General features: G+C 35.6%; 1 protein-coding gene across 3 annotated transcripts in view; it reads right to left on the reverse strand.

Moving 5' to 3' along the window:
* Positions 1 to 273: 273 nt before the first annotated feature.
* The window catches only part of FAM98B (family with sequence similarity 98 member B), a 33,294-nt gene continuing 16,921 nt past the window's right edge, over positions 274 to 16,646 (reverse strand). For all 3 annotated transcript variants that reach the window (XM_030929715.1, XM_030929716.1, XM_030929718.1), the window contains 4 exons: positions 13,458 to 13,538; positions 12,738 to 12,854; positions 4,946 to 5,113; positions 274 to 2,202 (listed from right to left, as the gene is read on the reverse strand). In XM_030929715.1, the coding sequence (XP_030785575.1) occupies positions 1,816 to 2,202; positions 4,946 to 5,113; positions 12,738 to 12,854; positions 13,458 to 13,538 (753 nt within the window). In that variant the 3' untranslated portion in view covers positions 274 to 1,815. The remainder of the gene's footprint in view (positions 2,203 to 4,945; positions 5,114 to 12,737; positions 12,855 to 13,457; positions 13,539 to 16,646) is intronic.

Genomic DNA, 16,646 nt, shown 5'->3' on the forward strand with positions numbered 1-16,646 from the left:
CATAAACTTTTAGTGGTAAAAAAGTTGAAAGTAGTTGTAAATCTCCTTCATCAGCAACTAATGCTACCAAAAAAGAAATGAGGCAGAAAGTAAAGGTTTTAAATGAAGATTTTTAAATAACTTTTGAAATATTTTACTCAAATATTTTCTGGAAATTTTTTTAAAATTATTTTTCAGAGTTCATGACTACTGATAAAGGTATTTTCTTAATTATGGAAAGTCTTTTTTCAGCTATCACCAATGAAATTCTATCTTTTCATTAAATATACACACACAAAAAAAACCCAAAAAATTTTATATTTTCCTACCTTAAACACATTTCTTCAAAGGGTTAGCTTGAAAAATACATGTCTAAGATTACAGAATATTCAATAGTTACTTTTAAGGTTTTAACATTATTTTAGATTTTACCAGAGTTTACCAAAAAAAAAAACAACAACAACAGAAAAACCTGCTAAACATCAAATACCACTTGTCCACTGGGAACAATTCAGCTTTCCATCAGTTGAGTTGGTTGGATCATATTAAGTTTTATGCACAGGTATTGACCAGAAGCCTACAATGAGATACAGATTTTACACTGAGATTGAAAAAATTTACAGAACCAGCTCTTTTTCTCTAACTCTCTACACGAAGAGAAAAATACATTACTTGGCCTACATCTTAAGGCATTCAAATGGGCCCTAAGTTTTTAACAAATTGTATTTGTACTTAGGTCTTCATGAAACAACCCGAGATGATGGTAAGTGTCTCATTCCTCACTTGACACATGAGGACAAAGCGCTCCTTGAGAACTAAGGTCATTGCAATCCATAGCACCCCTGACCTAGTGCCATGGTTCAAATCCACAACTCTTGAGAGCTAAGACGGTGACCGCTCCAACTAGCAAACCACATATAGCCATTCCCTAACTTTGTGTTTCCCAAATCTAGCTGTGAATCAGAATTACCAAGGGATGCCTTAGCCCTACCCTTGATCTACTGAAGCAGGACATTACTGCCTTAATTCTGTGTGATACAGGTCGGCCTGTCTTTTAATATTTGGATATCTAAAGTGAGAGCATAAATGATGAAGATACCAGTTTACAGGACTATTTCTCACACCATCATGTGAAGTTGGTATGTATCTTTGCTCCATTAAAGTATTTCTGACCTCAATCTTAAACTTTGCTTTGTCAAACAAAATCATGCAGATTTCAAATCCAATTAGAAAATAAGTATGTACAGTAAAAAACTTGGGCTTCAGTTAATGAAACTTTAACAGAAACATGGCTAGAGAGGAATCTCTTCCTGTAAGAGATAAAAACGATTCACAACAACTGCCTACTAAATACAACTGGAAGTGCCTTTCCCTATTTTGTAAAATCAAATGAAAAACCCACAAAACACATCCACAGCAGTACAGGTGAGGCAGGGGTCTATATTCCCTTCCATTACAGGTGGGGTCATTTATATGTCTAAACCTGAACAAAATACAGGTAACAATCTAAATTCAATCATGACAATAAAATACTTTCCATTTTCCAAGTTTGATGGTATTATTTACATTTTAAAAAATAATTTTTGTTCTTTTGTTTTTTAAAAAGACACAACATGCTCAAGGGTACACAGAATATGGAAAAAGTCTTCACTTCATTTGAGAGATCAACTGGTAGTAAAAAACAATGTTCTTACATATTAACCAATTCAAGAATGATATCACCAGGCAGTCTAACATGGTGTTTACTTCAAAGATGATATTCAAGTATGTTATTTAGAACACTATGTCTAATGTATCTATAAAGAAGCAAGCACTGCCATCTGATTTTTGTAGTTTTTAGTATCTTCTATATCCACCCCCACCACCACCACCTCCTCCTCCATATGGATCTCCATAGCCTCTTCCACCATAGCCCCCTCTTCCACCATAACCCCCTCTTCCACCATAATCTCCCCTGCCTTGGAAACCTCCTCTACCACCTCCTCCTCCTCCCCCCCACCCTCCTCCCCCTCCCCCACCACTTCCCCAACCTCCTCCACCCCCCCAGCCACCTCTTCCACCCCCACCCCCACCACCTCCTCTACCACCACCTCCACCACCACCACCCCAACCACCCCTTCCACCGCCGCCTTCTTGTCTCTTTTGCCAAGGGGGCATTTCTGGGGGTGGTGGTTCAATTTCATTCGGCCGGCCTCCCCTGTCAGGCACCCTTCCCATCAGCACCTGTGTGAAGAAACATTTTCTTTTAGTTTCTAATATTTTAAAAGTTAAAGTTTACATAAAAGTTTCAAGTGATGTTGTTTCTAATAAATAGAAGCCAATATTTAAGGACATGAAAGTATCAGACATGGCAATACAAATGAATATTAAAAATATTAAGTGTGGGATAAGGAGAAAGCTGCTAAAGGATACAAAATCACGGCTAGACAAGAGTACTAAATTCTACTTTTCTACACCATTGTATGATGACTGTAGTTAACATGTAGCTTCAAATAGCTACAAGGAAGATATTGAATGTTGCCAACACAAAGAGATGATAAATGTTTGAGAGGGATATGCCAATTACCCCTGTCTGATCACTATACATTGTATGTATCAAAACATCACTATGTTCATACATACGTACAATTACTGTGTTTCAATTTAAAAAAGAATTTTTTTACTTCCTGTTTACCAAGTCTGAAGAAAAAAATGAATTTTTAAAAAAAGGAAATATGAAAAAATATAAAATATGTGATACATGACAAATTCCTTAGAATATACATATACATATATATATTTTTGTCGTTGTTGTTGTTGTTTTTTGTTTGAGACAGAGTCTCGCTCTGTCACCCAGGCTGGAGTGCAGTGGTGCGATCTCAGCTCACTGCAAGCTCCACCTCCTGGGCTCATGCCATTCTCCTGCCTCAGCCTCCCGAGTAGCTGGGACTACAGGCGCCCGCCACCACACCCAGCTAATTTTTTGTATTTTTAGTGGAGACGAGGTTTCACCATGTTAGCCAGGATGGTCTCGATCTCCTGACCTCGTGATCCACCCGCCTTGGCCTCCCAAAGTGCTGGGAATACAGGCGTTAGCCACCGCACCTGGCCTAGAATATATTATTTTTAAACAATCTGAGACAGTATTTCTGAAACTTAAAGGCTTAATTTTTTTCTCACTTAAATTCGTTTAGCAAATTCTGTAACAAATGTAGTACCCACTTCACTAAGAAGTTTCTTTAGGAAAACATTTTTTTATATATGTAATGACATATACCTGACATTCATACCATTTATAAAATAACAACTCTGGACTTTCCATTGCCATTGATTTGGTAACTGATTATCCAATAAAAGATTATATTCCTAAGCACATTTCATTTCAAAAATGTATGAAGTATATACAACATGGGACCTTAATGAGGTCAGAGATTGATATAAAAACTGTAATTCCAGGTATCAACGCAAAGAGAGGGATTCTCAATGAACTACTTCTTTTAAGAAACTTAAGCTCATTGACTTTCAGTGGTGATACTAGTGCCATATTATTATAAGGAAAACACAGTTGATATAATTCCTTTACTATGCTTTATAATCCTTTCAAAAATACACTAGGGAAGAGTTTAAGTATCCAACCTTCTGTAAAAAGTAGCAGCTTTATATGCCATGAGCAGAGGAAAGATAGCAATAAGAAGGGTGTCATCTGCTCACCACAGACAAGGGGAAGCCAATAGCTTCCTGCTACTCCCTTTCAGGAAGGAAAGTAAAACAGCCACTGCCTCAACCAAAATGACCAGTTAATTATACACTTCCATTGATCCTCTAAATCAAAACCAAGTTTAGGATTTATGTCATAAATGAAAGATAAAAAGTGCAATATCCTCAATGTGAGACAAGGTTCTAAGTATGCAACATTCTTTTAAAGATGGCAATGATGTCCTAATTACCAAATCCAAAAAACAGCCTTTCCTGGTTATTATTCTCACTGGTCTCTCTACCAAACATGGTATGTTGGTGGGCATATGGAGATGCCAGAACTGATCATAAGACTACCCTCAAATAATGAGACCATAAATTATAAACTCAGAAGAGATGGCCAATGTTGCTTACAGAAATAAAACTCTTGATCCAGCAAGACTAAATTATAACCCAATGCAAAATGTTAGGTAATATATTTAAAGAGAGAACACTTTCAGAAGATAGGATTGAGCCACAGTGGAAGCACAGAGGCAAACACTAGTGATGCCTAACTTAGCAATAATTAGAAAAATGACTTTTAAAACAACCATCCTTCTGAAAAGGTATTTTATCTCAAGTTACACTGGGTGAGAAGCGATGCTTTAAAATTACTCAAATCCCTTATTTCTGATTTTTTGCTCTTTTGTAATAAAGTTTGCCATGGAGTGCTCTACCTAAATGAACAAGACATGCCAGTAAAGCTGACATAAACATACTAAATTAGTTTGTTGTTATGGCTGTTGTAAAGTAAAAATTCAGTTTCCCTGAGTTTAAGACTACTGTCAGAGAGATTGATGTATATTCCAAATCAGGAAACAGAAGCTCAAAGAGGTTCAGTAGCTTGCCCGGGTCATTTCTGTAAGTAAATGATAGAGCCAGGATGGGAACCCAGAATGGTCTGACTCTAAAGCACGAACTCTTCTTTCCTTTACACCAAGGATGTAAGGAATCTGTTAGTTCTTGAAACAATTACTTTTTAGAAAACTGGAAAATAATTCTTGCTAAAGCTTTGACAAAAACAATTCGTAATTCCTCTAATTCAGATAATACTTTGATTTATGAACACACCAATTCAAGTGAATACATATACATACACAAAAATAACATAACTAAGCCTAGACTGAACCCCCCTGCCACTCTTTCTTCTAAATATTTACCAGGACATGAAAGAAAAATAGGTTAAAATCTGTAAAAACATTAAGTAGGATATTATCAGTTCATTTTCCACTGTGCTGAAAGAAACACCAACCTTATTGATGGCACATGCAGTCTTCTCCCGGCTGGTGCCACTACTTGTCCTAATGATCTTGGATAGATCTTCACGAGCAGCAAGTAGATGTGCCATTGTAACTGTTGTCTTGGGTGACAAAGCATAACGTTTAGGCTGATAAATTCTTGCTATATCATCTGTTTTTACCTAAATGACAAAAGGTAAGGAAAACAGGAAGAAAAGTACATTTTAATGAAAGAGCAAAAACAATCATAACCTTTAGAAAGAAAGAAAAAGAGATAATGCATAACAAGGAATTACAAAAGAGCAAAAGCACCCAAATATCTGATAATTTAGGAATAATTTAGAACAAATAAAATAGACCAACAAGTGTTAAAAATATGTAACTACCAGCAACAACTCGCTAAAAAATAACAAAAAAAATTCTATTCATATTAACAAAAAAAAAAACTAAAAAAAAGTTTTACCAAAACCACGTACACGACCTTTCAAAGGGAAACATCAGTAAATCTTGCAAAAACAAAAGGCAAACTTGTATACATGGTAAGAAACACCAAGTTTCTGTATGGGGACATTAAGTATTATTGTCAGTTTTCCCCAGAATTAACTTATAATCCTACAGAAATCGTTTTTGAGAGAATGAAAACAACAAAAGAATCTAAAGTTAAATCCAGAAACTCAATATGTAAGAATAACTAAAAGCATTTTGAAAAATAATCCTACCAAATACTAATATGCTATAATACAAAATTATCATCATCTTAACAGTTAACATTTAATGAGCACTTATTAAATGTGCCAGGATGCTGTTCACTTAGTAAGGCATTATTTCTTTAATCCTCAAAATATCCTTTTAGAGTGATTGGTTTTTATTATGCCCTTTTGCAGATGGGAAAAAAAAAATGAGGCATAGAAAGCTTAAGTTAGTTCTCCAAAATATAGAGAGAATCCTAGCTCTGTCCACTTACTAACAAAGGCCCACCTGACCTGCAAGCACAGGTCTAGTATAGATAACAGTTTGCTATCCCACCTCCATCTAATTAACTAGAACTTGGGAGAAAAAAATAAGATGGATGAAACAGTATATTGAGACTCAGAGCCTCATAAATCTATGAATGCAATAAATGATAAAGGAGACATCACAGATCAACGAGAAAAGGAAAGGATTATCTTTTAAATGGTGCTGGAATGACCTGGTGGCTATCTGTAATAATAACAATAATATGGCACACCATATAACAAAGGGAATTCCACAGAGAATAAAAAGTTAACTGAGGTTTAATTTTAAATTTAAAAGCAACTACATTACAAAAATTAAAATTTCTATACTTCAAAAGATATAAAACAACATCTAATGACAACAGGGGAAAATATTTTCAACAAATAATCAACCAGCGAACCTCCTTTATATATAAAAAGCTCAAACAAAAGGAAAACAGAATTACAGGAAAAAAAATGACAAGACATATAAATAGAAGTTTAAAAAAAAAGGAAATTCAAATGACTAATAAGCTTATGAAAAAAGTTCAACTTTGTCAATAATAAGAACAGACAAAACAAGTTAGTCTTTTTAACCACCAAGTTAGCAATAAAGAGGCTAAAGTGAGACAACATTTCATTTACCTTACTGATAGGAGTTTATTTGTTTTTTTTTTTTTTTTTTTGAGACGGAGTCTCGCTCTGTCACCCAGGCTGGAGTGCAGTGGCCGGATCTCAGCTCACTGCAAGCGCCGCCTCCCGGGTTCACGTCATTCTCCTGTCTCAGCCTCCTGAGTAGCTGGGACTACAGGCGCCCGCCACCACGCCCAGCTAATATTTTTTGTATTTTTAGTAGAGACGGGGTTTCACCATAGTCTCGATCTCCTGACCTTGTGACCCGCCCGCCTTGGCCTCCCAAAGTGCTGGGATTACAGGCGTGAGCCACCGCGCCCGGCCTAGGAGTTTAAATTCATAAACTTAACTGGAAAACAATTTGGCCATGGGAAGCGAGAGCATTAAGAGACATAACCTTTGACACAGTAAATTTCCTTTAAGGAATCCACCATAAAATTTTACTTTGAAATTTATATATAAAAAATTATACATAGAAACATGCCTAGTATTGTTGATAAAGAAAAAAAATGTATAAAATAAGAGAATTAAGTAAATTACTGAATCACTGTGATAAAACATAATGCAGCCATAAGAAGGACTACTGAAAGAAATTTAGTACTGTTATATGCTATGACATGGATGAACCTTGCAAATATTATGCTAAATCAAAGAAACCAGAGGCAGAAGCCACATATTGTATGATTCCGTTTATATGAAATGTTCAGAGGCAAATCCACAGAAACATAAATTATATTATAGTAATAGTTGCCAGGGCATGGAGGTAGGGAGTATTGGGAATGACTGCTGAGAGGCAGCTATGTCATTTTGGGATGATGGAAGTGTTACGGAATTACATATAGGGTTATACAACACAATGAACAGACTAAAAACCACTAAATTGTATACTTTAAAATGGTATATTTTGGCCAGGCACAGTGGCTCACTCCTGTAATCTCAGCATTTTGGGAGGCTGAAGTGGGAGGATCACTTGAGGTCAGGAGTTTGAGACTAGCCTGGGCAACACGGCAAAACCCAGTCTCTATAAAAAAATAAAATAAAATAAAAAAATTTTAATTTGCCAGGTGTGGTGGCACACGTCTGTAGTCCCAGCTGCTTGAGAGGCTGCAGTGGAAGGATCGCCTGACCCTCCAGTGAGTTGCAGTGAGCTATGATGATGGCACTGCACTGCAGCCTGGGCAACAAGACTACACCTCAAAAATAAAAATAAAATGGTAAATTTTATGTTAATTATATTGCAAAAAAATTAAAAATTAATTTCAAAAAGGGTACTAAAATAGAGTTTTTAGAGATATTGGAAAATGGTTACAATATATTTAGTGAAAAAGCATGCTATAAAATTACAATCACAATATCTCGATACTAGCTAAACAGTAAAGAAACTACATAATCTTTCTAATAAATGACTGTAATCTTTTTGAAGGGCAACTGTGGAATATGCATCAACAGCCTTAAAATCATTTCCTTTAATCAAGATATTTCACTTTTAGGAATATATCATGGACATGAACAAAAATTTAGCTGTCAATGATTTTATTACAGGGTCAAAGAGGCAAAATTAGAGAAAACCTCAGTGTCTATCAATACAGTATATATATGCATATAATAAAATATTGTGCAAAGATTTAAACTGCTGTAGAACAAAGTTGATAACGGTCACTCAACAATACGGACACATTTTCCTATCATTAAAATAGGGAGAAAATGATAAAGATACAATAAATTTAACAAGTTTAACAAGAAAAGAAAACTTAGTATACAAAGGCATATAATCATATAATCAATTGAAAAAGACCGAATGAAAGGCCAAAACTGATCCATACATAGCCTAAGGAAAATACATTTTTAAAAACCTTCCCAAATAAGAAAAAAACAAAAACACAACCTCCTTGTCCTAAAACATGAAGAAAAAAGCCCAAGATGAGACAATAAAATATCAAGATATTTCCTAAAGGAATATTTGCTCAAAGCTCCCATTGAAGTCCAGTTAAGGGGTTAAACATGCCCATGAATCTAAGTCACTAAATGTTGAAAGAATATGTCAAAACTCATTTGTTTTGGATTTCTCTGTAATCTTAATGCCAACACTGAAAATATCAAAGTACAGTAGGACAATTTTAATGCCACTACCGTTCACAATTTGCCAAATATTCCTAAATTCCTTTTTCTCAATAAAATTCTGTTAGGTTAAACTGGAGACCCAACATATATACAACCTCTATTAAGTTTCCAGAGCTCAGTAATGCTGGTGCTTCCCACACATCTGAACTCTATTCCATTTCTTGAGGTCAGCAATCATGTCATCTACTTCGCTGGTAACTTATAGTTCTTAACAGCATCTGAACTTCTTGCACAAAGCAGTTACTCCAATGAAATACACAGACATCCCTTGGAGTTTATCCTGGCGCACATGCAGAAGTGATTCAGGCTTTAACCACTCAAGAAGCTGATTAGATATTACACACACAAATCTTCTATACATAATCATAGGCAGTACTGAGATGTTCATCCTGAACCAGGTACATAGTACCTGACATACACAAAGTGCTGAATGTTTATTAAAGAAAATGCATGAATGATGATCTTTAATCCCTCTTCTAATCACTCTTCACTTTTCTGTATCTGTCAGGTGTTTGGAAAGAGACTCTATGTAAAACACATGAGGGAGGATTTCTAGGTAAATGAGTCATACTGAAGACACTAAATTATAAAAGGTACATATATCCTAAATTATAAAAGGGACAGATAAAAAGGGAATCAACATTTCAAAACACTCAAAGTCTATTTTGTAAAAGAGTCCATGCCTCCAACCCCTGGTGACATGCTGCTACTCCTTTCCTGGACAAAGAAAAATACAGTATATAGGAAAAAAAAAAAAATGAGGTTTCTTTTCCTGAAAAAATGAGCAACCACAAAGACCACACGTTGGCATTAAGAATTGCCACAGCACATCGGCCAGCTCCAAAGTCTGACATTAATGATCCCTAATAATGACTGTAGTTCCCAATAGGCTTTATCGTGCTTTACTCTTTTCTTTTTAAGAGACTGTGACTCGCTATGTTGATCAGGCTGGTTTTGAACTCCTGGCCTCAAGTAATCCTCCCAGCTCAAACCTCCCAAAGTGTTGAGATTATACATTGTAAGCACAGCACCTTCCCTCCCACCCCAACTGCCTTTATTATTAGAGACAGAGTCTTGCTCTGTTGCCCAAGCTGTAGTGCAGTGGCATGATTATAGCTCACTACAGCCTCAAACTCCTGGGCTCAAGCGATCCTCCCGCCCCAGCCTCCTGAGTAGCTGGGACTATAGGCACACACTACCATGGCCAGCCGGTGCTTTACTCTTAAATATGGACAACCAAAAACTACTCTGCAGCTGAAGAAGCCACCAACATGAGAGAGACCAAGAAAAACAAATAAATAAACAAAAAATTATGCTGGAGGAAACAGATAATTGAAAGTAGAAAAAAAAAATTGCAAAAGCAAAGTTTCTTTACTCAAGATGATAGTATACCAAAAAATATTTTTAAAAAATCAAGAAACAGAAAGAATTTAAGGAAATTTTAAAAATAATTGCAGAAACAAAAATTCAACACCAACTATAAAATAAAGTTAAAAACATTTCTGAGAAAGAGAATCAAAAAAGGAAAATGAGAGGAAAAAAATAAAACAATTTAAGTGGGTCTATCTAGAATGTTTACTATCTGACTAAAGCATTTCAGAAAGAGGATAAAGAAAACAAAAGGGAAAAATAAATAAAGGAAAATATAAAAGCTAAAAGAGGCTACATATCGAAAGGTTCATCTAGTAAGTCACGATGAATGAAAAAAAAACTCAGACCAACATATGTTGTGCAATTTCAGAACTCCAAGGATAAATAGTCCAAAAGCTTACAGAGAAAAAAAATAGGTCACACAAAAACACAGAATGGAGTCAGTTTTCTTAACAGCAGCATTAAATACTTGAAAACAATGACGCAATGCCTTCAATATTCTTAGAGAAATGTATTTTCAACCTAGAATTTTATATTCAAATGTGAAAGCAGACTAAACATTTTCAAAATGCAAAGAGATTGAGAAAAATCACCTCCTATGCAATCCTTGTTCGGAAATTACTTGTGGATTTCCTACAACAGAACAAGGGGATAAACAAAGAGCGGACCATGGGATCTAGAAGGTAGGAGAGCAGCCAAGGATAGCCATGCAAACAGCCCAAATTGCAATAAGTGGATGCAAGTTTCTGAGAGAAAAAGTATACAGAAAATGGAGAACTCGGACGTGCGCGGTAGTTCACGCCTGTAATCCCAGCACTTCGGAAGGCCGAGGCGAGCGGATCACGAGGTCAGGAGATAAGCCATCCAGGCTAACACGGTGAAACCCCATCTCTGCTAAAAAAAAAATACAAAAAAATTAGCCGGGCGTGGTGGCGGGCGCCTGTGGTCCCAGCTACTCGGATGGCTGAGGCAGGAGAATGGCGTGAACCAGGGAGGCGGAGCTTGCGGTGAGCCGAGACCGCGCCACTGCACTCCAGCCTGGGTGACAGACCGAGACTCCGTCTCAAAAAAAAACAAAATGGAGAACTCATTAGAAGACCTAATTTTTCAAACTACAGTTTAAAAAAAAAAAAAAAAAAAAAAGCATTTTATCATTTTGCAGAAATACAATGCAAGAAAAAATAAAATTCATTTAGAAGCCCCTTTGTAGGTTGATTAGCCCTCCAAAGATGTCCACATCCTAATTCCTGGAACCTGTGAATGTTACCTTGCAGATGCAGGTGTGATTAAGTTGAACATTTTGAGATGGAGAGGTTATTTTGTATTAGCTGTGTGGGCCTAATATAAACACAAGGGTCCTCATAAGGGAGAGACAGGAGTGTCAGGGACAGGAGAAGGCAATGTGACAATAGAAGCAGAGAGAGAGAGAAAGGCTGGAAGATTTTATTAGGCTACTGGCTCTGAAGAGAGGAGATGAAGCTAAGAGCTAAACTATGCAGGTGGCATTTAGGAGCTAGGAAATGCACGGAAACAGATTCTCCCCTAAAGCATCCAGGAAGAATGCAACCCTGCCAATACCTTCACTTTAGGACTGCTAATTTCCAAATTTTAAGAGAATAAATCTGTATTACTTAAGCTACTAAATTTGTGGTAAACTTTCACAGCAGCCATAGGAAACTAATACATCACATGGAAAGAGACATCATGTGAAAGACAAGAAGGTAACAGAAGCACCACACTTATGAGAAGCTAATGCCTGATGATCTGAGGTGGAACAGTTTCATGACAAAACCCTCCCCCTGCCCCCCCACCCTCCGTGGAAAAACTGTTTTCCACGAAACCAGACCCTGGTGCCAAAAAGGTTGGGAATTGCTGGCATAAGTGACCCCAACTGGTCTAACATGGGGCAGAAGCACTGCCCAGTTAATCCAAAAAATGTAAAAATAATAACACCTGAAATTCCACTTGCAGTCAAGATAATCGGCACCAGATTTACTCTCCCCTGAAACAACTAAAAAACTGGATAACCCACGTGATGTGAACCAATGACGGTCAGACAATGGACATCAAGGAACACAGGACAATGATCCCTAAGTGAGGAGAAGACCTGTAATTGTCTCAGCTTACTGCCTGGAGAGTTTCCAGGTGATGATGCAGGGTGGGGAGAACGGGGATGAGGAGTGATCCCAGACTAAGCATGGGTACAGATTAGAGGCACAAAATGGGAGTGATGGGAGACAGCTCTTTAGAAAGCTATCTGAAGATATTCAAATTTGGAAATGCCCTCACCTCCCAAACCCCTCCTCAACTGAAACACATTCTATATTCATCCAGCCTTAAGATACTTTTAAGACCTGTTGGCATCAGTACTACCTGCAACTATTCTTATATCCTGCTTTCTTGTTACATTGCTCACCATATCTATCTCATTATCTCATACGATGCCCCTTCTTTTATGCATATCCTGGCATAAATCACAGTATCTATGAGTTTAAAATAAATGTCAAAACTGTGGGGAAAAAATAAGTTATATGCAACAGGGATTTATACAAGACCAGGATCATCTTGTAAGACCAGTAGTTGACCTGGACATGTAGTTGAGATAGCGATGAAGTGCAAATGTGGCACGGTTACATAACAGACAAGCAAGCCAGAAGAGCTGTTATAGGCTACCACCTACAGGACACATATGGGAAAACAGCCTTACCTTTGCTCTATCAGACCATCCAAAGGACTGTACAGTCACATCTAATCGTTTCATTAACATTCGCCGGCGGCACTCATATTCACAGGAAAGAGCATCATTTATTCTTTCAAGTTGTTCCTTAAAAATTTGGAGACAAAAATAATAAACTTTAGACTCTTTCATTCTGCAAAGAAAAGAAATCCGAAAATTGTGCTAAGTACTTCCTACTGAGTCAAAAGATATTATACTTACTGACCATTTTCTGTTCCCATGAGACTTTACAGTAAATTATTTAAATACTAAAGCATAATTGAAAGAACATTTATGATATCCAGAAGACATTAAACATACAAATTAAATTCCACCTGTTGGCAGAGTATACCTTATCTGTAATCAAATATGTTAATTTAAGTAAAACATTTACCTGCTAAGCAGTCTGGACCAATAAGAAAAGAAAATACCAATAACTCATCTTGCTGGCTTTGAGCCTCTGTTCTTTTCAGATCACAACTGTGCTAGCACACTGAGCATTATAAATATTCTCAACCAGGTATTTTTAAAAATTAATTAGTAATTTAACTAAAGAAATGTTAGGAAATATTACTCCAGAAGATCAATCAATTTCAACTCTACAAAATAATATACGCATACTATATATTGCAAAATAGATGTTCATTTATAAAATTAAGTCATATTCACTAATTTAATTACATAAAACTAATAACAAAAAGGGGGATTTACCGCCTGTTCTGAATTTAAATCAATTTTCAGCAGTGGTTTTCCCACATGATTTTTCTGGACCTTTGAGAGAATATCTTTCACCTAAAAGTAAATATAAAAGATTGTGAAAAATGTATATTCCTAATTTAAAACAATCTTATATTTGTTTAAAGTATTGCTCTGAACACTACAGAATAAAATAGTAAAGTGACATAATTAAAATATACCATCACACACCAGAATACCACTACAAAACAGTATCTTTTTCAAAAAAGCACATTATATTCATTCAAGCTATAGAACACATTCTTTCCCAGCATAAGTATGAACATACCCACACAGTTAAAGAAGTACCCAGGTTCTACTATGAGAATCTGTGTCTTAGTGAAATAACTTTGGAGTTCCTACTTAAGATAGCACTTTCCTACTTCCTAGTAAATTTTCAAAAGGGATACTAAAACCTTTGACCAGCACATTGATTTTTCTCAAATAAATGCTATGTACACATTCCAGTTGTAAGTATTCTCATTCATTGTTCAGCAAGACACACAACATAAGGGAGCAAGCCATCTATCTCAATTACAGTCATCACGTACATATTTTCATTACTTGTGCAAAGCCCCTAATTTAAATTACTTGAAACATTTTTATTTTGATAAACAAGATATTAGGCATTTACTTTTCCTTTAACAATATCAGGGTCATTCAGTAATTTATCCTCCTAACTACAGGATTAATTTACCTTCCTGACTGGAGAATCCATCATTAGCTAAAGAAAATATTCACAAAACCAAATGAAATATTTAGTTTTTTTACAAGGTAACCAGAGAAAACAATCAAGGGCAGTTCAGATTTTGAGGAGCATGAAGCTTATTTAATGTCGGGGGCACTCTTTAAGGAAAGAATTCAAAATTAGCTTGGAGGCTGGGGTTGCAATGTGGAGTAACTGTAAATGGGCACAGTTGAGATTTCTTCTGAGGGTGATGGAAAAGCTCTAAATTAAAGAGTTTGGTGATGGTTGTTCAACTCTGTAAATATACGAAAACTCACTGAACTATATATATATATATATATATATATATACTCAAAATGGGCAAATTTTATGGCATGATTACATTTCAAAAATGGTGTTTTAAAAAAATTAGCTTAGAAAGAACCTACGCAAATAAGAGACTCCAAAACTTAAGCTTTAGTAGCTTCACAGCAAATCTACATCTACAATGATACAATTTCTGTACTGATACATTTTTTACATATTTTAAAGAAATTATTATTTTCTTAAAACGGACCATTTCTGTAGATTCTCCAACTATTGTAAATATCTCCAATTTTAGGATTTTTCATACATTATAAAAAGTATGAGTTGTTACTCCTCACTCCAGAGGAATTCTCAATGTATACTTGTAGTTTGTTATGTGTAATCACATTCAGCTCCATTCCTAGGATTCCAAATTACATAATAGTTTTAATAAATCTGAAAAATCACTTGTTATAGAGTAAGTTAAGGGCACAGGCTGTGAAGGTTGACTACCTGGGTTTAAACCTCAGGTCTACCACCATTTAGAAATTCGCTTGTTTAACTTATTAAATCTTCCAGTACCTCAGTTTCCTTGCATGGTTGTCTAGGTAATACTACACAGGGGTGATGTATGACCCATAACCTTGGGTGATGTGAGAATTGAGTTAGTACATATAAACATTTAGAACCACCTCACATGGGTGATGTTAGTATTAAGTGAGTTATTACGTGTAAACATTTACAAAAGTGAATGCTATATATTTGCTGTTATTATACCACCACTATATATTTGTTATAATTATACCACTATAATTACACATTTGAACAACTTTAAGTTAGAAAATAATACTTTCCCTCCCCAGTGATAACAAAGTGTCTTCTGGACAAATCACATGTAGAAGAAAGAAAACATGAAAACTTTTACTTTTGGTTAAAAACTGAATACAGTAGGAAGACCTTTTAAGGAAGTATTTAGCCAAGATGGTCATAGTAACAACTACCTTATAATTAGTATGCCAGTATTTGAACCTAGGCATTACAGACTGCTTCCAAGTAAGGAAAGGAGGTAATTGAGAATGTTGTTAATACTAAATAAAACCCATAAAATGGAATAGCCACTTTGAGAAGCACTAGAAAATTATTATGAGCTCAGAAATCTGTCTAATTTGAAATAGTCCCAGAAAATTTAGTAAACCCCAGATCAGTCTTCATCCAGAGGAAAACAGAAAAAAATTCTGAAGAGTAACTTGTTAACTCTCTAAGAATGTTTTTGAGCTGAGATTCACAGACTTACTCTCTGGTTTGTAAGTTCTACCAAAAAAAATTTTTTTAATATTCTGTTTTTATCTTAATGACAATATAATTCTCTTACATTCATTAAGACACACCTTATTTTTCAGTTCATAAATTATCAATGCAAAAGAGATCTTTACTGAACAAGGATTTAGTTTAAGGCACTGTGTCTAAAAATGGAGTTATGTACTTATTCTTGAAGGTTAGGCAATAATTTTATTTTCCTTTAAAATGAATCCTGTATTATTCCCCTAGAGGACTGCATATTTAACAAATGAAAGCCAGGAACTAGGCCAGAATTTGGTCTGTGAGAGTAGCATCCTCTCTAATATATGGCTTGACTGGGAATAAGAGTTGTTCACTAACTGGAAAAAAAAATGCCAAAGTACATAAGGTACATAGTTTGTAGTTGTTTTTAACTATCCCCATCAGGGTCCTAATTAATACATTCTTCCATTCATTATATAATGCATTTACTCTTACTAAACATTTATCCACCAAAAACTGTGCATGCTCACTGCTAAAGAAACCACACTGCAATTCTATTAACATCCATTTTTTTAAAAGTTTACTCTCCTTTGACTTTGTAGGATAACTCTACTTCTTTCTTCCTTTTCTCTTTCTCTTCTCTCTCTCTCTCTCTCTTTCTTTCTTTCTTATACTACATTACAACCCTGGTTAGGAAAGTGATCCTTAACTTCGCTAAGTGATTTCTATCATGTTAAACTCTGGCAAAGACGAAGCATTAAGATTTGATTCCTGAATATTAGCTACTGACAAATTAGGTCACAGGCCTGTTAGGTCTGAATCCAAAACTGGGTTAACATGAAGATAAACTCTTGAAATAAAATGTACACTGCATAATGATAGGGAATAGTTTCATTTTTAATATAGCACTT

The sequence above is a fragment of the Rhinopithecus roxellana genome, chromosome 5 (assembly GCF_007565055.1).
Source record: "Rhinopithecus roxellana isolate Shanxi Qingling chromosome 5, ASM756505v1, whole genome shotgun sequence".
Taxonomy (NCBI): domain Eukaryota; kingdom Metazoa; phylum Chordata; class Mammalia; order Primates; family Cercopithecidae; genus Rhinopithecus; species Rhinopithecus roxellana.